At 34.0% G+C, this 26,168-nt stretch overlaps 3 protein-coding genes and 1 pseudogene across 6 annotated transcripts; 2 read left to right on the top strand and 2 right to left on the bottom strand.

Moving 5' to 3' along the window:
* Positions 1-213: 213 nt before the first annotated feature.
* Positions 214-3,018, bottom strand: LOC142530678 (F-box protein CPR1-like; annotated as a pseudogene).
* A 699-nt stretch (positions 3,019-3,717) lies between these two features.
* LOC142530335 (DNA ligase 6) lies at positions 3,718-13,079 on the bottom strand. Of its 4 annotated transcripts, XM_075636134.1 has the most exons (19): positions 10,576-13,078; positions 10,349-10,466; positions 10,126-10,207; positions 9,810-9,912; positions 9,611-9,707; positions 8,596-8,698; positions 7,847-7,960; positions 7,687-7,734; positions 7,163-7,260; positions 7,010-7,075; positions 6,535-6,694; positions 6,201-6,308; positions 5,559-5,608; positions 5,282-5,316; positions 5,142-5,203; positions 4,897-5,058; positions 4,719-4,808; positions 4,459-4,572; positions 3,718-4,183 (listed from the first exon to the last, which is right to left on the bottom strand). In XM_075636134.1, exons 1-19 carry the CDS (start codon positions 12,896-12,898, stop codon positions 3,875-3,877), a joined length of 4,242 nt encoding a protein of 1,413 aa, XP_075492249.1. In that variant the 5' UTR covers positions 12,899-13,078; the 3' UTR covers positions 3,718-3,874. The 4 variants fall into 4 exon arrangements, 2 of the variants coding, with proteins under 2 accessions (XP_075492249.1, XP_075492248.1); XM_075636133.1 differs by lacking the exons at positions 3,718-4,183; positions 4,459-4,572; positions 4,719-4,808 and having other exon boundaries at positions 5,161-5,203; XR_012816138.1 differs by lacking the exons at positions 3,718-4,183; positions 4,459-4,572; positions 4,719-4,808; positions 5,559-5,608 and having other exon boundaries at positions 4,980-5,058.
* A 46-nt stretch (positions 13,080-13,125) lies between these two features.
* On the top strand, positions 13,126-16,685 carry LOC142530336 (serine/threonine-protein kinase 12-like). Its single transcript, XM_075636135.1, has 11 exons — positions 13,126-13,381; positions 14,329-14,421; positions 14,612-14,692; positions 14,794-14,885; positions 14,966-15,086; positions 15,163-15,242; positions 15,337-15,399; positions 15,697-15,788; positions 15,863-15,951; positions 16,053-16,162; positions 16,345-16,685. The coding sequence occupies exons 1-11, from the start codon at positions 13,130-13,132 to the stop codon at positions 16,460-16,462; spliced, it is 1,191 nt and encodes a 396-aa protein (XP_075492250.1). The 5' UTR covers positions 13,126-13,129; the 3' UTR covers positions 16,463-16,685.
* Positions 16,686-21,798: 5,113 nt separating this feature from the next.
* LOC142531122 (uncharacterized) lies at positions 21,799-22,588 on the top strand. Its single transcript, XM_075637164.1, has one exon. The coding sequence runs from the start codon at positions 21,866-21,868 to the stop codon at positions 22,397-22,399; it is 534 nt and encodes a 177-aa protein (XP_075493279.1). The 5' UTR covers positions 21,799-21,865; the 3' UTR covers positions 22,400-22,588.
* Positions 22,589-26,168: the final 3,580 nt, after the last annotated feature.

The following is a 26,168-nucleotide window of genomic DNA, read 5'->3' as shown; positions in this document are numbered from 1 at the left end:
AAGCTAGCTCAAGGGAGGGGATTGTCCAATACCATATATATAACTCCCAGGTATTTTATCCAACCGATGTGAGATAACTAACAATATTCACATTGGTATGAAATCTTTTGGATAAAGTTCGAAAACAAAATTATGAGGATTTATGCTCAAGATGGACAACATCCATTAAGCAAGATGTCGCCATCTTTAAAAGCTTTGATCCATATTCCTTCATCACCCATATAAATTCCCAAGGTATCAAACCTTTTTTAGGCAATTTTCATGAGCTACATTACAAAATACAAATTCCAGAAATGGCTAACAATTCATACTTGTATTACATTGTCATAAGCACATTACATGAACTCATGTGCTTACGAGAACAGTTCTATGTTTTCACCGTCGAAACTCTTGAGTGACGGAAAGCTCGAGTTGGGAGGTATGGCTTCGATCCTGCCACGCTCATCTTGATTAACAAAATCAAGATCTTCACAAGTTTTGGTCTTTTTGCTGAAATAGAACAGCTCGACATTTTGATAATTAAACAAGATGTCACCATCTTTAAACACTTTGACAGGATAAATCGACTCATAAAATAAACCAACAAAGCAGGGCCATGCTTATTTGGAGTCAAATGAGTCCAATGACTCAGGCCCATCCCTTTTTTGGTGCCCAAAATTTTTTTAAAAAAATTATTATATATAATATTAGATAGCCCCCACATATGCATCTATGGACGCGAAAGGAAAAATCCAGTTTGTGAAAAATTAGTGCAACCGAAACATGAATTTTATTATTACAAAAATCACTCATAAAATTTTAAGAAATTATCGGTCCTCTTCGAAATCAAAGTCAGGAGTTAATGAATTAATCTAGCTGGTAATAAGTTGTTGGTATGATTTACCAAACCAGTCTAATTTTTTTATCGGGGTGGAGTAATGGTGGAAGCATGGCGGATTAAGGACAAGTATAAAAATCGGGACAAATCAGAAAAAGAGAATCAATCATATATTACCTTCGAATTAATGATTTATTCACTCTTTCTGAGGCGGGGATTCAAGATTTGAGACTTCCCTTTTGTTTTTGCTTTTGCAATATATACACGAGAAAGTTTCCAAATCATGAAATCTCCTGCTATAAACTTTGCTTGAGAGTGCATAGAAGAAACCCAAATATTTCTTAAAATATGTATTCAAAATTTCAAATATCAATATATATAAAGTATAACGAGATGAAAAATTGAAAACCCTAAAGGCCCCATGGAATCAGTCCATTCGTTCACCATATCAGGTTCAGGCTAAGATCAAAATTCAAAAGTGAAAGGTTGAAAATGTGTGTGTAGGGCGTATCAAGAATGTGTGGTGATTGGCTGTAACTGATATGTATATTTGATGTTGAATTCGGTTAGTGAGTAAGACAGCATTTCCCAGTTATTTAGTTGTGTAAAAAGTGATAGATTCATTCAAGCTATTAATGTGGCTAAAGATTGTTTGCGCTTGATCATCAGCGTCTTTTTATGTGATACTCATATGAATAATGATTGCATTTAGAATCTCAAATGCTCATATTACTTATAAAATCTTGTTGACTGTCCCGATCACAGTAGCAAGTGCATAGCGAAGTTTCTCAAAGTTAAAGCTCATCAAAACTTTTCTCCGATCAACCAAGTCACAAGAAAGATTGAATGAATTGGCTATGTTATCGATTGAGAAAGAAATTACTGAACAACTTGATTATACAGACTTGATTAGTATTTTTAACTCTAAAACTGTTAGGCAGAGTTGTTTTTTAGTGATCATTTTGGACATGTTTGATATTTTTATTCATTTAGTTTTTTATATTGTCTTTAACGTATTCATTTAATTTGAAAAATTGCTATGGAACTAAAAAAAACATGAACACACATTATGATTCAGATGACTCTTTTTAAAAGTTAGACTCAAGGCCCAAATATTGTTAGGATCGGCTCTGCAACAAAGCCTCCTGCTTCAATAACAAGTTGCTTAGTCCAAGATTCCTTCACCCCATACTCTTTCATCATCCATATAACAAGAATATCTACATCTTGTGAGCTATTATCTACGAAACACAAGCAATCATCGAGAATTCCCAAGGTGCCAAAACCTGGTGAATCTAGTGGCGGTGGAGGTGGAGGAAAGGGCTTAAACGATTCAGTTTCAAGATCGAAACAAGAAATTAACATGTTGGAGTAGTTTTCACTGTTTCTGAACCCATGAAGATTTCCATTCAGGAACAAGCTAAATGAAGAGTGAAACTGTCCAAATGGCTGGCATGGTTGAATCTTTCTCCACGACCTTGTTCCAACTGTATATACCAAACACTCATAGTTCTGAGTAGTAGAGTCTGGCGCTGCCTGGCGATCGTGTGAACGTCTGCGGACATTCCTAACCACTTTGTATTGGCCACTTATCCTGCTTACTCCAAACCCGTACTCAGAAATGTCAGGATACTCGACAGTGCCTTCAATCCTAGCCTAGGAAGAGCAATATACTCACGTGTGATTGGATTGCATAGGTACAGAACATCACACAGTTTGGTTTCTTCTCCCGACAGAGAAAGAATACCATTCACCGAACCGCTCATTAGTAATTTGCCATCAGAGAAACCAATAGACACTCTGGGGTCAAATTTCATTACCTCATTGTAGTGAAGATTGTGGTGTTGAAGCTCGAATTCATCTACAAATTCGAATATTTGGCATGTATCATCATGGTTTCTACCAAGTTGGCCTATAAGTAGGCCATGGGTTGAAAAAGAAAGATGGGATTCTGCAAACTCAGGAGTAGAGAGTAGGTCGAATAATCGCTGGCAAACGCATCTGCAGCTTAGGATGGTTCGGATGGGAGCCTTGAGAGAATATTGATGATGATTTCTGATGGTTGATTAATCAAAATTGGAGTCGTTGTATTCATTTTCAAACTTGCTATCACAGAATCCTTTGCAGTTGTTCTATTATATATTGCTGGATGTGATGATACTTTTTCCTTTGCGTACCTTACAATCTTCGAGACTCGGGGCTTGGAATTTGAAATGGTCGTCTGTTGAAACTCTCTTGTGCTTAATTTATTTATACTTTTGCATGACTCACGCATAATTTGTACAATATTTTTTATAATTCATTTTATTTATATTTAAATGAAAATCAAAATGTAATTATTATATCATACCGAAACATTGCATTTTAAAATTTTTATGAATTTATTGTTTTAAAATATTATATATTTTAAAAATTTTTATATTTGTTCGGTATTTCGATATTCCGGTATATACCGAAATTTTCAAATTGCATACCATTACCGTAACGAAAAATTCGATATTCTTATCGTAACGTACCAAAATCTTCGATATACCGAAAATTCGGTAAATTCGCATTTTTCGATACGATAATCTCGGTATACCGAAAATTCGGTATTTTTTCCGACCCCTAGGCATACTCCAAAAATCCATCTTGAATGCTTGATTCCATCTGCAACAAGCCATATTGAATGATATTTTTATTATTTTCAAAAGTATACCGTTTAAATTGTTTCTTTCAATTTTGAAACAGATTAGCAAAATTGCAGTAATCGAATTGAAAAATAGAACATTATTTAAGATAGCGAAAATTGAGAAAATGGAAGTAATTTTGTATTCTTTTATTTCAATTGAGTTCAAAAATGTTTTTGAAAATTTATGTATAGATCTTCAAAACTTTAGTTTTTTACTGAGGCTTCCCCCTTAACAAAGAAACATATTTAATTTTCCAAGAGTTGTGGCCAGATCCCCGAATAAGTGAAAGACCCCCATTCCCGAGCAAAAGCTACTAGATTTACACACACTTAAACTATACAGCTTAACCAAAAAACCAAGGTGGCCAAAGAACAACAATCTGTGCTCATTCTTTGATTCTCACATCCATTTTTCTTGTCTGGAGATTGAACAAGTCTGCAATATCTGCAGCTGTGCTACATTCTTCAGCCTTCCTGTCAGATACAGATCGAATAAATCTTGGAAATCTGACTGATATACCGCGAGATGGGTGGACTAAACCAATGGAAGCATGATGTACAGGTGACAGAGTGAAGTCAGCACCCCTTATTTGCCACACAATTTCAGCACAAAACCAAACGTCGGGTACCTCAGAGGTTTGATAGTATGGTGGTTTTTTTGATAGGATTCTGTCGTCGGAAAAGAACTCTTTCATCTGCAAAATTCAAACAGAACAACCAGCAAATCGATTGTACTGATTGTGGTGTATGCAGGAACTGATTGTGGTGCGTGCAGGAGTAAGTATTTGGACTTCAACACCTTACATACCTTTGGGTGCAATGGGGTTATAATGCAAATTATATTTAAGTGCCATTTGTGAAGAAGACATAAGCAATTCTATGTTTGGATAAAGTAGTATTTTTTTTCTAACTTTACAGGCACTTCTCTTCCTACAAAATACCAACCAATCAAATACTAACTTGGATATACCTCTATATAGAAAGCGTCTGAAAATCCAGACATGACGCGGCAAACACTCTGAAATTCCTCGGTATCAGGATTATAACAGGCCATGAGGAATGGGCTATACCTGAAAATAAGAAACTTCTGATTTAAAATGTAAAGCAACTGAATAATTATGATGTATTTAAACGATGATCAGGCACATGAAATGAAATTTGTTTCTAAAAGAATATTGCGACTTCTACATGGGGAAACTATTGGATTCAAACACAGCCTGAAGTTTTTACCATCCCTGCTTTTCTTCCATTTCCATACCAACCACCAATGGGAACCAAGTCCAAAGAATCGCTTAGTCCTTCAACATAATCTCTCTTGACCTGCCAGAGAAATAGAGAATCTTCTTAGGAAATATAGAGTCCTCAGTGTCTAATTTAAGAATATCTTGATCTTATAATATAATATCACCTTCAACCAAGAATCAGAACGCTTTGATGGAATGTATCCAGCATCAACATCAAGAGATTTTGCCATGATGCCTTCACATGATGCACAAATGGCATTGTCAAGAAAACCATTCATCTTATTCAACGTGCCTTCATTATTTACATCAGCATCCTGGGATTCCACCTACAAGAGTTGGGTGAATTCAATATGACAATCGCATATTTGGCATTTTTTCCTCAACTTAATAAGAGAAAAAAAAGGCTTGCCGTTATTTCTGTTGCATACTCGAAGTAACCTGGTTTTGTTTCTCCGAATAAATTTTTCAAATCTGATTTACCAAGGAAATGCAAAATCAGACCAAAAACTGATTAATTGGTAAATAATTATATATGTTTGCAGCGTATACATTGTCGTCTTTCACGCAGAGGTAGATACAACAACCTGCAAAGAATGGTGTAGAGTATAAGAATATAGGAAAGCTATAAAAAAATATATAAGCAAGCCATCACTGATCAGGTGCTTAAATAGAATATCTTTTAAACCAAGGAATGCACATCTACTGAAGTGGTCAGACATCTTTGCCGCTGGTTGTGTTATTCAGGTTTAAATAGATTCTCAAAAAAATCTCATGATGATCCACAAACAATTAGGAACTAGTAAATAGAACTACTGTACGAACTTACTGCTTTCCATTTGCAAACATGATGTCAAAAACAAAAATGCATATGTCAACCTGCATGAATAGACAATCTCAGCTGTATAGATTTAAAACTTTATTCGAACTATGAAGCTAATATACCCAAGAAGACAATCTTAGAGTCAAACAATGTAACATGTAGGAAGTACCACGTAGTCAATTTATTTCAATTTTTTGAGAGGCACCCACTTTGCGCTGGACCTATTTCTACAGCAGCATAGGTACCTCTGATCATAATGATTTTCCTTTTCATTTTCTTTTTATAGTGACACTCATTTTGTGAATATATAAACAAACACGATCACCAAGGCCACCCATGCATTTTTAAACGATTGAGACAAACCAAAGAAAAACAATTTCTAGTCCATTTCCAACCAGTTATAAGGAAAAGAATATGATGCCCAGAAACAAGTCCATTTCCATTGTTCTTGACAACTGATAAATCTTAAAAGGAATTTTTGCCTATAATTCAATAAATGTTAAATTAGATATAAAATGTTTAACCATAATCTCTATAGGAAAACATTAATAAAAAAGTTAAAAAATATATGACTGAGCCTCAGTGTGTATCTAAACTGGGGCAAAATGAATGGTATGCTCTTCACCTGAAGAAACACATATAGATTACCTTTATTTTATCAGTATCAATCATGGATCCTTTACCCCCTCTCTCCCTGGATGACAGTTGTTGAAATGACAAGAGCTTCAAAGCGTTCTTTCTATTAACTGCAACCACCTGAAATCAGAAATGTTCACTTTTCCTAATTTCGAGTAGCGAGAAAACTCACAATCCGTTTATAGATTCAGCTCATAACAAGAAATATGTGAAACCACAACTGCAAACAACAGAAATACTTCAGGTGCAAACCGCAAATCATTGCATAGAAAATTGAAGCAATTTTTTTATAAAAAAGGAAAAAGAGAAAAAAAGAAAGAAAGTGAAAGAAAACAGTGAGAATTACCTCTGCATCCAGAATAAATGAATGTGCTGCATGAGCAGATAAATCCACCACTATGTTGATTAAATCAGGGAATTTTGATGTGGTTTCATCACCATTCCTCGAAAAAACTCGTACAGAACCGTCTACTAATCTGTGAATTTGAGCACGTTGGCCATCATACCTGATAAGATACAAGGAAAGAAAAAATAATTAAATCAATCAACATTGGAATACTTAAATCTAAGACCACAAGTACTAAATAGTAAATATTCCCAACTATATAGCAGCTTAAACTTTGTAGAGGAGCTAATAATTTGATAATACTTGAATTTAATGTTACTGGTCCAATCTCAGAGTACAAACACCATGGGAGATTATTATTAAAATCAACCTCAAAAACACCACAAACACAACTAACATCAGAGGAAAAAAGAAAAGCAAAAAAAAAATACTTAAAAACCTTATGAAATAATATTAAACTTCATCCAGAACTTACTTATATTCACAACTAAATGATTTGCCATGGAAGAGCTTCAGCACCTGAGGAGCTCCGTTAGAAATCCTACCACATGATAAAAATGAAATAAATCAGGAAGAGCTCTAGCGATTCTTTTTCGCAATGTAAGGATAGAAGTGGTAGCCACATTACTTCGCAAGCATTGGTTTGATTGGTATGCCCGGAATCATTGATAAAGTCGTGGGCAAAAAATCAACTCCTTTTTCAATCAGGGTTGGGATAAGTAAATCCTGAAAACAAGAAGTTAACATCAGACCACAACACCTCCGCATCATCAAACTTAAAATGAGAAACAAAAATAGCGACATTCATTGTACCAAACACTAATTCAAGATTATCCTATTAAATGCAACAACTTTTTTCTGCGATGAGGGTCTGATCTTCCATACCTGATGTTCCTAAAATTATCACTTCAATTTAAAAAGGAAAATATGCACAATAGAGCAAATTATTATGAGAAAAAGTGCAGTGATTAAATGCAAAAAAAAACTAAACATAGTGATATTCTGTGAAAATACTATGTAACTATGAAGTTTAAGAGCATCTTCATTACATGTTCAAACCTAGCCCACACAAAAGTATAGTTAAGACATCTGTAAGTAATAACAATTACATCAAAGAAAATCTTTTCTTCAGAATTTAAATCCGAAGCTTACCAAGTTGGGAAGTACATTATATGCCTCAACTACTGCACTTGAGAGACGCTACAAAAAAATATAAGGAAAAAAAACTCAGTTGAAACACGATTATCCTACTGCTTAATTAAGTGAACTAGTGTTTACAAGCAAAATTATGACAGACTAATAATAAACAAACCTGAAGATGATCCTTCAAATTTTCAGGAACTTCATGAGACAAATTCATCACAACAGCCTGAGCTAAAGCAGGCAGAACGGTTCTCATCATAGCTCCAATTCTTAGGTTCCTAACCTATGTGCAAAGATGAATATGGGGACAAATATAATTTCAAGTGCTTGGAAAGCCAAATGCCAGATGAAAAAACAAAAAGGCTTGAAACAAAGAAATAAAAACAATCATTTGGTTGCAGAGATTATGTGACACGCTAAGAACGTCAAGGCTTATTACGCTCTTACTCCTCCATCCCCACCCCAACCTCCCGTCTACATTGTTCCATTGAAGCCACAACTCAGTTTCCTTCTTTTTCCAACTCTCATATATTGGTTTAACTTTTCACTCAAAAATTTTAGTTACATTATTTTGTTCCATGTCTTTCAACTTGTTCTACAATTATTATCATAATAACCGAAAATAGATAGCAGAGAAGGTGTGTTCTGAGTCTCTAACAAACTAGGAGTTAAATCCAAGAGCTCAGGTTTAGTTACCATGCATTTGCTACTATTCTGAGAAATAGTCCTACTAGAGCACTTGCTAAATAAAAGAATTGAAGCCAAGCATACAATAATTCTCAGACATTAGCATGGTGCAAAACCAAAAACATGCTTACAAGCCTTCGCATGTTTAGCTAATATTTACATGATCCAACAATATAGAATACTTGCTCATAAAAATGTAAACCAATGAGAAAAAGTTGTGACTTTACTTACCAAAGTTCTAACGATAAATTTAATCTCATTCTCTCTACATGAGCACATGAGATTCACAATTAGACTTTTCTTCCTGCTCGTACTGCCACTACCTGTTTGCGCACTGATGAATTCGATGTAAACATGGAACATTTGCATAGAATAATAAGAGGTATATTTCTTTTACAATAATCAAATTAAAAATAAAACGTCATTCATAGCTAATAAATATATATTATCTACACACGCAAGCCACCTCAAACTAAAACTATCAAAGGACTTCCGAAGTGACCTTCATGGATACAATTAACAAGTCATAAAATATGAAGAAAATGGGGTTCTATAAATTTAGATCAAGATATCTATAAATGAGGCTATGAAACTAATTTTAAAAGGTCTGCAGCCTATCCCAAATTTAGACGCAACCATGTGAGGGTAATTATCACAGATCAGATGTAGGGAGTTCTATTGGCATTTTGACAGAAGTACTACATAGTTATAATATTCACCAGCTTCCCATTTCAATCTGAAACTCTACAACAAAAAAACCAAGACTATGGTGCTGCAACTTCTCCTCAGAACTTTTAAATTTTGCCCTTCCATCTGTTTTATTTTGAATCTAGCTCTTGCTTTAAACTTATCATAGTTTTAATCTTCATTGTGAAGAATAGTTGTAACTTTTTTTTTGGTCCTTATCAAGCTATTTGTTCAAAAGCATTATTGTTGCACTAAAAGATGATGATGCAGAGACGAAACTAGGTAGAACTCTATCGGTCAATGTGGAGACAAGTTAGCTGCAATATTTTTCATCACAAAAATAATACTAAATCAAAATATAAATTACTTTTTATTCAGAAAGTATTTCCTTTCAACATTGGACCCCGTGAAAGCCTAACATACTAGTGTCAGACTAAAACCTTGAATAAAAGTTCTTCACTTTAGGAAAGTAATTTCAGGCATTTGTTCCCAGTCTCATAATATCGGGAAAACAGTTTGGACAATCTACATATAAAACCAATAATTAGGCAATAAGTACCTTATCTTTCGGAGAACAGAATACACTCCTTCAATCGTAAGCACTGGTGGAGGAGCAAGGAGAGATTGCGTCTGCCGGCAAAGTTGAGCTACATCACCTGATTCAACCCATATCATTCAACAGCCAAGTAAATAAATACACCGGATGAAATTGTGTTAAATGATAAAATATTACAGTTTGAAAAGGTTTTTTAATTTACCTAGATCCCCGACAATATTATAAAGATTGTTTAGTTTAGATTTTTTGGTCCCACAAGCCTCTTCCAGGGCTGCAACAACAATGCTGCCACCAATATTCAGTTCCTGTATCACCATAATGACTCAATTATTAAAACCATACCGGTACAATTACAACGATGAAGAAACTACTAACATATGGACAAATAACCAGTGTAAAACAAGCATAAAAAAGGCGGCCATGGTTTTCAGCCTTAGCATTTGAGTCCAGACATTCTAGTACAAAGTTCAACATCCAAATAGCACTGAAGAAAAAAGGCATGGCAAGAAGAAATTTACCGTATTTTCATGGTCAGGAGCAATCTTATTTGTGCATAAATATACAGCAGGTAGTACATCCTCAGGTGAAAGGGCCAGTAAACTGCATGCTTAAAAATACTGAAGTATAAAAAAGCACGATAACTTGTTTTCAAAATAATTCAGTATACAACTGAATGCTTTACCGGTCAATAACTTGGAAACTTGAAAACGACTTAAGGGAAAAAATCCTTAGGAAACAAACCTCCTAAACATGTTGCATAGCATTGATGTAGCTTTTAACTTGCCCTTTTCTTCCTCAACTAGATCAAAAGTTCGAGCTATATGAATGTATGGAGCAGGCTGCCCTTTTCTCCAGCAAGCTGGAAACAATCCTCAACCTTAAGCAAAAACCATTTAAGGAATAGCATACTTTACCAACATTAATAAACCAAATTTGTAATCAGGTGACTGGAGACCAAGTAGACCAACCGTAATCAATAGGAGAATATATTTCAGGTGGTAGTGATACGTAATTTATAGACACGTCATCCTTATTTAGAGCAGTGCAACCAATATTAAGCTTGATGTCATATCTGTTGCTCTCTGATAGCTCATAATTCCTGTCAACAGAGCATATGCTGCTGGAACTTTCAGCTTCCATTTTTTTATGGCTGTTGAGTAACTTGTGTTTAGTTTCATTGCTGATACCAGTATTATCACTATAATATACGTCCAGGGCCGTATTAATGTCTCCTTCGGCTTTCCAGAGGACGGTGGCAGCATAGTTTCTTAATGATTCATCACCATTTACAATCTGAATAAACTGATCCTCCTCTTCTTTGTATGGATCGGCAGCATCTATAGGAAATCGTCTTTGATCATTACCACAATAGCTCGATTCAACTTTACAATCTTTGGAAATGTCGGACGTTTTTTTGCTAAAGAATTTAGTGATGGAATGCTGCTTTTTATCACTGGACACCCGGCCAACATCAGCTCTAGCTCTCTTTATTGCCTTGCTATCAAGGTTTTTCTTCCTTTTTCCTGGAGAGAACCCACTCTTCTTCAAATCTCCAGCACCGGATAATTTAAAGCTTTGACTGAAAAGAACACCATCAGCAAGATTCGTGCTGTTGACAGGTTGAGGTTTAAAAGACAAAGCAGGTTGACTTTCTGAACTTTCTTGGAAAGTGCATGATACAGATGTACTGGGAAGAGCCTGTTCATAAAATTCAGTTTCATGTTCGTAAAAATTAGAAACTGCCTCAACAACATTTCCTCTGGCACCACTGAGTAAATCCAAAATCTGGCACTGGGTTACCCAACTGGGTAAGCACTCTCGAAGTTCTTGCACAGACTTGTCAACATCATCTTCTTTCATATCTTCAGAACCACATGTAACGTCATCTTGATGAGGAAATGAACATTTCGTGTCACCCTCCAGTTCAACATCATTTTGAAAATATGGAGCAGACAATGTAACTTTATCCTCTTCCTTTTGAAAATTTTCTGAAGCAAATGAACAATCCTTGTCATCGTCCTCCTGCTCAACCCCCTTTCCACCACGGATAAAACCCAGTAAGAAATTTTGCTTGATAGCCATTTCATCAACCAATCCAGCAAAATGCTTCCGCATTGCATTGGCATGCTTGCTATCTATTTTCTCAATATCAGCACCAACCGTGGGAATTATGTGCTTAGGCTTCAAAAATTTCACGTACTCTCTTAACTCATTGTAGTTCGAATGTTCACTATAAGGCACAAGATGAATCTCAAATGAATCTTTGCTCCTCACCGCAAACTTGTTACGCTTAATTTCATATGTCCACCCCGTTGGAACAAATCCCACAACCTTGGAATACCCTTTCTCACTCATAATCTCTTTCATCTTCACAAAATTAGGCCTAAAATACGGCCACGTCTCACCTAATACATTCCATCCAACAACATGAACATCACTCTCCGATTCATTCTCAGTGAACACGCCACCTTCTTCCAAACCTAATGCACACAATACTGCCATTTTCCTGCTACTGACATGAATCTTCCTCTTACACTTTCGTGAAATCTCCAGCAAAATCCTCTCCTTCCCAATAACATATGTCGCAACTACAAACAACACATTCTTTGCATTCAAGCCACCCTCGTTCTCGACCCCTATATTTTTTATCACCCCAACAATATAATCAATTGACTCCTCCTGACCAGGAAATACAAACTTAGGATTACAATAAGTCGTGTCTAAGAACACACCATCCGCACCAATAAACTCACGCAACACATCCTCGCTCTTCATCTCGTCACAATACCTGAAATCCCCTGTGTGAACATACTTCTCAAACCCAACAACCTTGCGGTTACTCACCGGGACTTTGAACAAGAACTGTACAGCACCTGGGCAGTGATTTGCATCTACGAGAAATACTTCAGCGCCGTCGATTAACACTGATTGGGAAAGTGATAACGGGAAAATAAAAGGTTCCGGGATATTGAGTATACTGCGGAGGAGGCAAGCGGTGGTGGGCGAGCAATAGATTATGCCTTGGGACCATTGCGGGGTAAGGCCGGTGTAGTGGTCGGAGTGAAAGTGGGAGAGGAAGTAGGAGACTGAGAAGTTGGAGTCTGAGTGTTTGAAGCCGTCGACTATGAAGCGGGTTTTGGGGATTAGTTTGGAATGGGGGATGGATGCTGGGGGAGCGCTGACGGGTTGGGTGGGTGGGGATTGCGGTGGCAGCGAGAGGTTGGAGAGGGCGATACGGTGGAGAGCGGTGGAGGATATGGGTCTCGGTTGTGGTGATTTGGCGGCAGACATTTGACGGGGAATTCAAGTCACCTTTAGATTGTCAAGCGAAAAATTAGACAACAAACAAATAAGATATCGTCGAATCAGACGAAAGGATTCCGACGGGGAAATCTAAGAAAACCCAATAAACCCCAAAGCTAACGCCCCCTCGACATTACCGCCATTTTTCTCTCACGTACCGTACCGCACCAAGATTCAGTTTTTCCTAAAAAAAATTCGTGAGTTCATTCACAAACAGTTATGACGAGTCTGATACATCATCAGGAAGATGAATACGACATGCAACTGATCGGGAATTTCTTGAGTTTTGCTTCGAGGGGAGATAGAGTTGGATTGAACGAGATGCTGATACAGGGCATGTCTCCCAACGTGCAAGATTACGATAACAGAACTGCGCTCCATCTCGCCGCTAGTGAAGGCCACGCCTCCATTGTTGAGCTTCTTCTGGCCTACAACGCCGACGTCAATCTCCGAGATCGATGGCAAAGAACCGTAATTGCACTTTACTTTTCTTTTTCTTTCATTCCCATTTCATCAAGTTTCAACTTCTAAGAATCCACACTCCATTCTTGTAGATTTCACGTTAAAATTCAGGAATACGGAAGAAAGTATAAATTTTTTTGGGTTCCGTAACATGTGTATTATCGGCAGGAATGTAGAGCCGAGCATAGGCGAGTCGAGTTCCGCTCTTGAATGTTTGAGCTTGGCTTATTTATAATCGAGCCGAACTCGAGCTTGAGTTTTATTTAACAAATATATTCATGGCTCACGAGCTTATTCAAATTTTTATCGAACTTAAACAATATCAATAAATATGAATTGTACATTTAAATATTCATTAAATTCATTAAAAAATAAATTATACATTTGAAAAAAAATATAATATTCTTATTAAAATTTGTCACTTTGTTATAATAAATAAATTTAATAGATTTTTTTATATATTTCATAATTAATGTGTTAAATCAATGAATTAAATATCAAAATTATTATTTTTCATCTAGGATATTACTTATGAATTTACTAACGAACATGACGAGCCGAATATTGTAGAGCTTGAACTTGGTTTGTTTATCTTAATGAGCCTCATTAAACGAGTTCAAACGAGCTTTTATCGAATAGAGTTTCGAATAGTTCACAAACAATTTGGTTCATTTACTTCTCTAATTATCGATAAATAATCACATGTATTTATTGAAAGTCAAAAGATTACAACTCGGTAATTAGAACGTCGCATACGATTGTTTTCCGGTTAGCTGTTACTACTAGTCGACAAGTGGTGCTGTTGATGCTTTACATCACTCCTGACATTTGAAAATATCCCTTGTATTCTTTGAAATGGCTTGAAGGGTATTTTTTATTGACTTGGTCTATAGTTAGTTTTATCTAAATTTGAAGTTTGGGAACCATATTTGAGTAATTCTTTCATTTTAATTTAGCCATATGCAGATGCAAAGCAGTACCAGCACCAAGATATTTGCAGGATCCTTGAGGTCTATGGAGGCAGTGAAATTATTGAGGACCAACCAATAGTAATTTCTATAATCTTCTACAGAGTTTGATTATTCAAAAAGATTTAGGCCATGAAATTTACTCTTTTATGTACGCATCAGTTGATTCTACATCTCATCTCAATCTGCAAATGAAAATCTTTTGACACATCTATATCTAATGAACTAGTGATTGAGTGTGATTCCAAGTTTCATGTTATTTCTTATGCAGTTGATCCGTTACGAAGAAGATGCACACGAGAATATTAACATTTCTGAACTGAATTTGCAGCATTCGTCTATAATCAAGCAGGTGTGTTGTTTATCAAGTTCATGAACTGGTACTACCAGTCGATTCGTCTTTTGTATTTCACTCGAGTACAAATATAGCACGACTAAATTCGTCTTTCTCAGGGTCTATTTGGTGAATCAGAAAAGGTCAAGTGGCGCGGAACTTGGGTGGTTAAAACAGTTTTCTCTAGACACATTTACCATCCGGAGAAAATGTATGTTTCCTGGAGTTTGAAATGATCCCGTTATTCCATTTATCAGTTAATCATATAAAGTTAATCGAAAATTATTTCAGGGTATTGTCTGCCAAGGATAATACTCTTCTTAGAGAACTTCGGCATCCGAATATTTTGCAGTTTCTTGGATCAATAGTGCACGGTGAAGAGATGATTTTGATTACCGAACACTTGCCAAAGGTAGGAACCTTTCGTTTCTGAGTAAATTTTTAAGTGTCATTTATATTCACCTCTGTTATTGGATAATTTATTCCAGGGAAATTTGGATGAGATTTTGACTAGAAAGGGTCGCCTAGACCCCTCATCTTGCCTTCGTTATGCACTTGATATTGCTAGGTAGCTTGTATGTTCTATGGTTTCGTTCTCGAATTTGAGTAAAAAGCCATATCTACATTGCATTCACTGAAGGAATTCAGGCATGTGTTGACAGGGGGATGAATTATCTTCATGAGCACAAGCCTTTTCCCATTGTTCATAATAATTTACATCTCAGGTAAGCTTATTCTTGTTTAGTTCTTTGTTTGGAACGTACTCGAGATATATTTAACTCAACATGTAAATTCAACCTCGTGTCAGTTGCTTGCTCAAATTTCCTATCAGTTACACAGTGAAGTTTTCAGATTTTTGAGGGAGAGATCTTCCTCTGCAAGCCCATTCTGGCTTTGCCACTGGCTTTGAGAGAGCGAAATGGACTATTTTAGTAACTGGGATTAATCTGACAAAGTAAAATAAAGGGTAAGAAATTCATTTTAATGCACCTATCATATATTTAACTTTTACCATGTCCTAGGAATTTGCTGCTTGATGAAGGTGACCACTTGAAGATTGGAGAGTATTGGGTCCAAATGTTGTACGAGCAAATACATCCTAATCAAGAGCAATGTATGCTGCAAATTGATTGAATTTCACTTTTTGTGACTTTTTTCACGGCCTTCTCGACTCCTCCTTCGCTGCAGGCCATTTAAGTGACAGTTCTCAGATCCTTCACGCGTTGGCAAACGATACCAAGAAAGACATTCGTGCATTCGGTCTTATTTTCTATCAGGTATATATAAGTTTATGTTTTTATTCAAGCTTTTGCATGACTAGCCAGGCTTAATCTTTGATGATTTGAGCTTTGATTTTCTGGTACCGAATATAAAACAGATGCTGGAAGGCAAGCATTTCACCAACATGAACTCTGACTATACGCATTTCACTTCTGTCGAGTTTGAGAAGAAGTTTCGTACAATTCGATGTCCTGGCAGAATCCTTCAGTAAGTTTGAGAAAAACTCCATGCCTAATCTTCTGGAGATGATTCTTTGAACTTGGAACTTCTCTTATTTTGGCTTCTTCATATCAAAGAGCTGTCCTAAACGCAACTCGTCTACGTCTTATTATCTAAATGAAACAAAAGAATATGTTTGCATTTGAATTCGATGTTCGTCGTTTTTGTAGGCTGATAGAGCAGTGTACAAGCGAAGACATTTCCCAGAGGCCTTCATTTGCTGTTGTCATAGAAATTCTGGAAGAAGTCATTTTGTTGCTCAAGAAAGCTGGCTGCCATGTTTGCTGACTGTCAAATAGCCCAAACATATGCATATTTACTTTTTTATGCCTAAAATACTTAAAATTCATATATTTGATCAATAAGCATTTAAACATAAAAAGATTATCATACTTCGAGGGCTCGGGAAGCAGTGGTGGTTGTCACGTCACGGGGTCGGACTCTCGTAAACATGAGTCATGATTACACAATTGGCTCATCTAGCAACTATTTGTCTTCATCTTTACGAAAATAGCTATTCAAAGTTGCTATAACAATACATTGAATTTCAATGTAAATTATTTCAAACTTTCTTTTAATAATTCATAGTTGGACAAGAATAGTAGTCACATCTCAAAACGTGACGTTTCTTTCTCAAAACGTGATGTTCTCGTCCCAGCTTCGTCTTGATCCACCAGCATAAAAAATCTAGAGGTGTCTCTTACATATTCAGAAGTTGCATGTGGATATTGCATTTTGCCTTGTCTGCACTTCGTCCTACATAAGGCTTATTGCTTGGTATTCGTGTCCTGATGCCATTTTGTTATGTCCCAGGCCTAGGCCCCACAAGCACGATTTTGCACAATGGGTTCTTAATGTAATTGGACTGTGTTTCTACACATAAGGTGGACTATATTGATTTATTTAATATTTTGGAAACCTACAATTAATTAGATCATTTTATTGGGTCCTTTATTAAATAGTTTGTTCATGTACAATTAATTAAATTATGTGATCTCACAAAATAATTCCTGACAGATACTGGAAAGAAGGAAGAAGCATGTAAATGAACATAGTCTAATCTAATTAAATTGCACTAATAAGGGCATTGCAAATTATATGTGACGATCATTCGTTTTACATTAGAAATGGCGTTGCAATTTGCAAAATAAATGTCATATTATATGAGAATGGTATTAGATGAGATGATTTTGATATTCGACCTTAATCAAATTCATAGCACTTAATTATTGAGTGAATTAATGTGTATTATTGTTCCTTAATTTATATCAACAAAAAAATGTGTAGAACAATCGGCAGAGTTTGTGAAATTGCTAGAGAAATAGATAGAGATTGCCATGACAATAAATATGTAATATCACGTGTCCCACATAAGTTAGAATTTTTTTTAAAAAAAATGATATATAATGAGATAACGTGGTTGATTTTATGTTGTTTTGAAATATATATAACTCCAACGTCAGATCAATCAATGTATTATGATACATATTTACTGTTATTTATATTTGACAAAAACTTGTGTCAGACGGTCTCACGTATCGTATTTTGTGAGACGGATCTCTATTTGGGTCATCCATGAAAAAATATTACCTTTTATGCTAAGCATTACTTTTTATTGTGAATATCGGTAGGGTTGACCCGTCACACGGATAAAGATTCGTGAGACCGTCTCACAAAAACATACTCTTTATATTTTATGATTATGATAATTCGACACGAATTCCTAACATGTGATATATAGATTCAATAACATGATTTATATATTTAATTTTATTAAATCTACAACAATATCAATTATGGACTCCAAATATCTAGAAACTCTTATCGAATGTCAAAATCAACTGACGATAAGATATTTGATGAATTCGAGAAACATATTAAATTTTTCATTATTATTATTATTATGTATAATACTTGAGTCATAACAGATACAATAATGTCTTATGGAATTTTAGAAACCACAAATACTCGTCTTCATTCCCTTATTTTTTTTTTTTTTTTGCGTTAAAATTAATTATATGTAAAAAAATCTAAAAATATTATTAAAATAAAAAATTCATTTTTTTATTCTAATTTCATTTTTTAACACAGATTACTTATATAAAAAAAATCAATTATCAGTCAGCCATGACCTAGTTGAAAAGAATACATCATATTATTGAACGGGAGAAAAAATATAGAGTGTTGCCATTCATTCTAACAAGAAAATGGGACCCGACGTCAGGAGTTCAATTTTTCTCTTGTCTCTGTCATCCGACTTTGAGTCTGACACACAAAACTTGTTTAGTGTGGTTTATCGAATCAATGTGGTTTGCAAGCTATTACGCTGATCCTTTGAATTTATCTAGAATCTATCAAAAATAACAACTGCGAGTTCCCAAAAGCGGCTCACGAAATGAGATGGTAGAGTGCTTTTTATGTCATATTATAAAATGCAACCGACAAGCTATTGAATTAGTTTATCCATTGGTAGAAGACCATTCCATTTCACGTAAAGTTTCGATTTCAGTTACCACATTGTTCGCAATCATAAAGTTCGCAACAAATTTGTACCAAGTGTGTGACCAAAGAAAACTTGTTGATAACAATGTATAGCGTCCAACAGTGACGAAATTTTTACTGGAAAAAAAATTAAAATATAGTATAGATTTACTTTGAAATTCTGATTCTAGCAAAATGGTATTCGGTGTCTTAATTAGTACATAAATTTTAATATTTGAAAAGGATTGGTCTTTAAATTCTCAACATGTTTGGATAGATGATTGAATTAAGTGTTTCGAAATGACCACAAATTGTTTTGTCGTTTCAAATCTAGGAGAATTTTAAATTTTTTTTAAATCGTTTTTCATATCTAAATATAGTCAGAGATTCATGATAAGAATCTGACTGGGAGGAGATTCAAATTTTCATAAATTATATGGTGCACAATATTGACAAAAACTTGTGTGAGACGGTCTCACGGGTCGTATTTTGTGAGACAGGTCTCTTATTTGGGTCATCCATGAAAAAATATTACTTTTTATGCTAAGAGTATTATTTTTTATTGTGAATATCGATATGGTTGACCCGTCTCACAGATAAAAATTCGTGAGACCGTCTCATAAGAGGCCTATTCCACAATAGTTGGCTAGTATGATTTACTTAATTAGCGTAACGGAATTGCGGTGAAATGTCATTGGAAAGTTATTTATGGTTATCATTTGTGAGTAAAATCAAATCGACCAAGAACGGGAAATCAACCATTAATTAAAAAAAATTCTGCCTAATCCAAGCCCAAAAATATACCAATCGTTAGGTGTAACATCATTTTCATGAAATTAAAATATTTCCTATTTAATTTGCAACACAGTATCGAATCATTTAAATATAATTTCCTTAATAATACATCGAGAAAGTCTAACTAAAAACAATGGAAATTAAATCATTTGACTTTTAAAGATAATATAAGATTCACCCGGTTAATATGTTTGAATGTTTCACATATCTTAACCAAATTTAATTTCAAATTTTTTTTTTGGCAAGGATGTCAAATCCTTGATAAGATTTTAATCTAATTATTAGCAATATTTTTTCAATAATCCTATGCAATCCGGATTGAGATTTAAGAATAATGGTAAATAATAAAGTTTTTGACCAAATAAAAATCAGTATTAATCGAAATGGAATTTAAAATTCATCATATCCACCATCAAAATATGCATTTCTAAATATTTAAGCTTTCGATCCTTCCTAGGTCTCTTGTGGACGGTCTCACGAATCTTTATCTGTGAGACAGGTCAACCCTACCAATATTCACAATAAAAAATAATACTCTTAGCATAAAAAGTAATATTTTTTCATGGATGACCCAAATAAGATATATGTATCACAAAATACGACTCGTGAGACCGTCTCACACAAGTTTTTGCTCATATACAAATATAATAAACAATATGTTCCAATTTTTTTATATTTAAAGACATGGATAAATTTAGTATGATTTTTGGAATATTCTCAAGTTTGTTACAGATTTTGTAAGGATTCGAGTTAATTTTCTTCTTAAGCAACTATTGGGAGAGCAGACAAACAATGGGATCCTACCTTAAAACTAACAATTAATGATGGAGCAAAGTGTTTGTTATTGTCTCATATGGAATATTGAAAGTAAAAGTAGCAGCTTATAAACTATGAGGGTATATAATTCATTAGACAAACTTTTTTGAACGGTACTTCTCTTGGCTTTATAACTAACATGGTACTCTCGTTGAATGTCGACGTAACAGAAAGAACAACCTAAAAAGAGCTATCATCATATCAATGCGGATAATAAAAATTATAGACTGGATTAAGATGCATGATACATACATTGAATACTGAAAAGTGAGTGAAAACCGTCTAGAGTGGGCATTCGTAGATTTCGGTTTCTCAAGAGTTAAAGAGGGTCGATAATATTGGAAATGTCTCACATGTAATATTAACAGTAATAAATTATTAACACTAATAAATAATATCTTATAAATCCACGCGTGTATATCATTCATTAAATAGGTCTTTTGATATGATCTCTCTTGAGTTTATAATTAACATTGATGCTCTCGTTGAGATCGGTGTAGCGAAAAAGACAACATATAAAAGAGCTACCATCGAATCAATGTGAATAATAAAAAATTAGATTAAAATACATGACAAAGGTGAGTAGAAGTCGTCGAGAGTCGGTCGCGATGAACGTCGGTTTCTCTAGAGATAATCAATACTGCAAATATCTCACGTTTTGATAAACTTATAAATATCATCTATTAGACAATTTTTTGAAATAATTTTTTTCTTAAGTTTATAACTAACATTTGCCCTAAAAAATCCGTTCTTTGAGAAATATTTTGGAATGTGGCGAGATCCACACGTATTGACAGCACAAATTAGAATTTTGAAACAAAAAAGTATATATTTTATATTAAATAATATATGACCAGCTGGAATTATTCTTTCCCACCAATTTTATTTCCAAAAAATTGGTTTTTTTTGACCAAATCGCAGTTTCCTTTGGTAAAAATTAATTTGTTTTTAGATTATGTGAAGACGGGGTTTGTATTTTGTATTGGACTATATAATTGTGGTAAATCTTTATTTTGTCAAATTATAAGGTTCAAAACATGTGGTTTAAATTAAATTTTGATATAAAAAGAACTCTATAGTTAATATCGATTCACGAATTTTATCGATTAAAAGTAATTTTAATAAGATATTTATAATAGAGTAGCTACGTCTTTTGTGAGACGGTCTTACGAATCTTTATCTGTGTGACAGGTCAATCACGATAAAAAGTAATACTTTTAGCATAAAAAGTAATATTTTTTCATGAATGACTCAAATAAGAAATCTGTCTCACAAAATACGACCAAAACGTCTCACACAAGTTTTTAACTTTATATGATTATAATCGTGAGTTTCTCACAGTGGAAATGTTTTTATTATTTGAAATACTAATATTCCATATGGAAAATAAAAAGAACCAACCATCCAATTTCATGCCTTATATAATGATATTATCCATACGAAACTGAGATTGACCTTTTTACCCCTTCAAACACTTTATATACTCCCACAAACTTCAAATTCCATCAATAAACTTCAAATTCCATCAATTATTTTCATTTTTTGGAATTAAAATTTTTATAATTCTCAAATTTCTGTAATTTTGAAACCAAAACCCAAATGGGAAATTACACTTCTTGCAGCCTACCAGGCCAAGTGATCAAGAGCTCAAGCAGGGGCACAAAAGTCATTTTCCCCTCAGGCGAAATCCGGCGAATACACGAGTCCACAAAGGCCGCCGAGCTAATGGTGGAGGCGTCGAATTACTTCCTGGTGAACGCCGAATCACTGCGGGTCGGGAGACGTTTTTCGGCCCTGAACGCCGATGAAGACCTCGAAATGGGAAACACCTACGTTTTTTTCCAGATGAAAAGGCTGAACTCGACGGTGAAGGCGGCGGACATGGACACGCTTTCCGCGGGAACGAAACCCTCCACGAAAAGGGTCGGCGCGAGGATCTTGCCGGAATGCGGCGAGGCTACCGAGCAGAAGACTGTGGAGAGTAATGAAAAAGTGTCGGCGCCGAAGCTGAATTTGGATAATTTCGAACAATGTTCGGCGCTGGAAATGAAGCACCGATTGTCGGTTTGCTGCCGGTCGAAGAAGCCTTTGCTGGAGACTATTATGGAGGAACCGGCCGGTTTTAGACGATGATAATGACCGGCGAAATTATGGCCATTTGTTTTTATATTTTTGCCGATTATATTTTAAGCTTTTTTTGGCAAAGATTTGGACTTTTATTTTCTCTCCAAAAAATAATTTGTGGTGTATAGTAGATATGTCATTACTAATGAATGATGCCAGGTATCAAAGTTATATTATTTATCTGTGAGATAAATTAATTATGTTTATATTTATAATTATAAGTAATATTTTTGACATAAAAATTAATATTTTATGAGTGGTCTCTTGTGAGACGATCTCACGAATTTTATCTGTGAGACGGTTCAACCCTACCGATATTTATAATAAAAAGTAATATTATTAGCATAAAAAGTAATATTTTTTCATGTATGATCACAAAATACGACCGTGAGACCGTTTCACTCAAGTTTTTATCATATTTTATATGTGATTCAAATAAGATATTCATGTTACAAAGATAACTCGTGAGATCGTTTTACGATGAAAATATGTGCATCGTTATGATGTAGATGAACTAAACCGTTTGTGAGCTATTCGAAGCTCGGTTCGATAAAAAGCTCGTTTGAATTCGTTTGTTATACATATCAAGCCAAGCTCAAGCTCGATTTTGAGCTCGAAAATTTAATCAAACCAAACTCAAGCCTAAATATATTCGGCTCGTGAGCTCGCTAACATGTTCGATAATAGGCTCTCGAGCTCGAGCTCGGCTCGTTTAGATAGCACGTAAGCTCGATCTCGAGCTCGACTCGTTTAATGGCTCGTAAGCTTGAGCTTGGCTCATTTGTCGAGTTGACAAATAAAATATTAGTAGTAATGTCAATGGAAGAAATTGAACACAAGACAAATAAAAATATTAATACTAATATTATTATGGACTTTGCAGGATACTTGACTAGTTGTTATTGGAGATGATTTTGTAATTCCTGATTTTAATGGATTCTCTGACGTCCTCCCTACTTTCTCATCAGATTTAGTTGAACTATTAAAGGGATGTAATTATTTCATTGTTATTTATAGGGTGATATCAGTGTATGATGTATATTCTAAGGCATAGTTTGGTACACATGATAAGATAAACATGTGATATATAATATAATGATAAGTTAAGGATAAATAAGATGGAGAATACTATATTTAATGTTTGATATGATTTTAATAAGAGTGATTAAATTTATATATTAGATTGTAATGACAAAATTAACCTTATTATAATAAATTTTATAATTTCAAAGTTGTTGCTTGAGTTCATATTTTTTATCTGTTCATGTGCCGATTGTGCTTGCATGATTTATTTATTTTTACCTAATTTTATATATTATATAATATGATAATTGAGCCATTGATTTTGTGAGTCAAGTTAAATATCAATTTTTATGGTTAATCGGGTGATACTAATAATTTTATTGAGATTTATAAAAATTATTTATATAATTATCTCGAATTCATTTATATAATTATCATATTATATAATATATAAAAATAAATAAAAAATTTATTTGATTTTAATTTCTACCTACTAGCATAGATTTATAAAAATCATTTATAAATTGAGGGTAATTAAGTCATTTGTAGTGTATTTTATCATTAAATTAAAATTATCACACCTAATAGAAAGGATATTTTATAAAAATTATTTATCATATCATGGGCTTTTAAAAAAGTACCAAACATGGGATAAGGAGGATTTTTTATCAATCCCTCACTTATCTCATGTACCAAACTATGCCTAAATGTATTATTTTGGAATCTTCAATAATATATTGATTTATGTTTTTTTAGCTTTTATTTGTGTCATTTTGGTTATTTATGAATGAATTTATATTTTTATGTTTGATTTAAAATTAGTTTATAGATATATTTAATTTTTAACAAGCTCGAATCAAGCTCAATTCTGTGCTTTACGAGCTCGAAAACGAACCGAGCTCAAGCCAGGCTTGTTAAACATGCTAAACGAACTATTAATGAATCAAGCTCGAGCCCGTCTTGATTAACATGTTAAACAAGCTTTAAACGAGCTCGAGCTTTTCCCGAGCTTGGTAATTTCAAGACAAACCAAGCTCGAGCTTGATAATAAAAGCTCGAATCGAGCTCGAGCCTCAAACAATTTTAGACGAGCAAAACTCAAGCCTGATACTGTTTGATTTGGTTGAATCATTTATATCCCTATCAGCATCGTATTCGGTGCATCATACATATAAGAAATTTGTATCTTTCCGACTACGGGTCGTGTAGCGGGTCTTTAAGACCTCACATGTACTCCAAGTAGTAATACTGATATTTATGTATGAATTATCAAGTCAATGTCTGTCTGTACGTTTGTTTATTTCTTTACGATTCAAGTTTTTTCTTCTCTTATGCATTTGTTTAAATCTTTGCAATATTTTCAATTTATATCTGCATCACTGATATTAAATACATGATTGGAGTTTTAACTCAGAACTACTTTGTTTGATTTTTTGTTCACAAAACCTAATGTGAAACGATCTTATGAGTCAATTTTGTGAAACATATATTCTATTTGGGTCGCATATGAAAAATATTATTTTTTATGTCAAAATTATTAATTTTTAGAGTAAGTTTTTTATGAGACGTTATGAAACAAGTCAATCATATCCATATTGACTATAAAAGGTAATATTTTTGGAATAAAAACAATATTTTTCATGGATGACTCAAAAAAAAAATATGTATTACAAAATTGATCCACGAGACCATCTTACAAGAGTTTTTATGTACTTTTTTTTGTAAATATGGATATAGTTCATAAGTCTTACTTTTTATGTACTTTTTATTGTAAATACTTTATTCATGAGACCGTCTCATGAATAAAGATTCGTGAGACCGTCTCACAAGATATATATTTTTTTTTGTCATAATATGTTGATTAAAAATTAAATATATCAAATCTAGTATAAATATAAATCTCTGAAAGGTCTAATCTAACTCATTAACTTTAAAATATAATTTCAAATCACAAAAATTTTTGTGAGACGGTCTCACGACTCAATTTTGTGAGACATATTATATTTGGACCACCCGTCTCACGGATAAAGATCTGTGAAACCGATATATGAGATCGTCTCACAAGAAATCTATTAATTTCAAATTGGATATGAGTTTAAATTTTAACGAGCCTAAAATAACAACTCCTTCAATGCAACTTTCGGGTTTTTTTATTCATAAAAAAATAAGCCATTATCTGCTTTATTTAATTTAAATCTATTTTCCTCATGTTTAGATAAATTAACATGTCTCGCGATTTATATCTGACGGATCACCCAAATTGATATCTACAATAAAAATAATAATAATACTTTTAGCATAAAATATAATATTTTTTCATGAATCGAGTCGAAGGTTTATCTCACAAAATTGATTTTAAAAATAACACACGTATGAAGAAAGTAGATGGATGCACCAACTAAAAAGGGCTAGAAAATGACCCAAAATCAATATGGTTGCACCACATCATCACTCACAAGACAAGACAGTGTTCTTTCAGTTTCCAGATTAGTGAAGAGCTAAGTTTAAATTATTTATTTATTTATTTTGAATTACTGATTGCTAGTTTTGTGGTTAATAGTCGAAGGAAATATGCTGTCTACTTGGACCAACTGTGGATCGACAACAAGATACTAGACTAGAAAGAGTTGTGCGGGTTCATGTTTTCATAATTTTTTTTTTTGTATGAATTATTTATTACGTATATATGCGAATTGATTTTGATACTCACGAAAAATTTAGAGTCCGATTCCGGCAAGTGTCATTAGTCCAGACG

This window comes from Primulina tabacum, chromosome 17 (assembly GCF_025594145.1).
Source record: "Primulina tabacum isolate GXHZ01 chromosome 17, ASM2559414v2, whole genome shotgun sequence".
Classification (NCBI taxonomy): Eukaryota; Viridiplantae; Streptophyta; class Magnoliopsida; order Lamiales; family Gesneriaceae; genus Primulina; species Primulina tabacum.
This window is presented reverse-complemented; position numbering and strand designations above follow the sequence as displayed.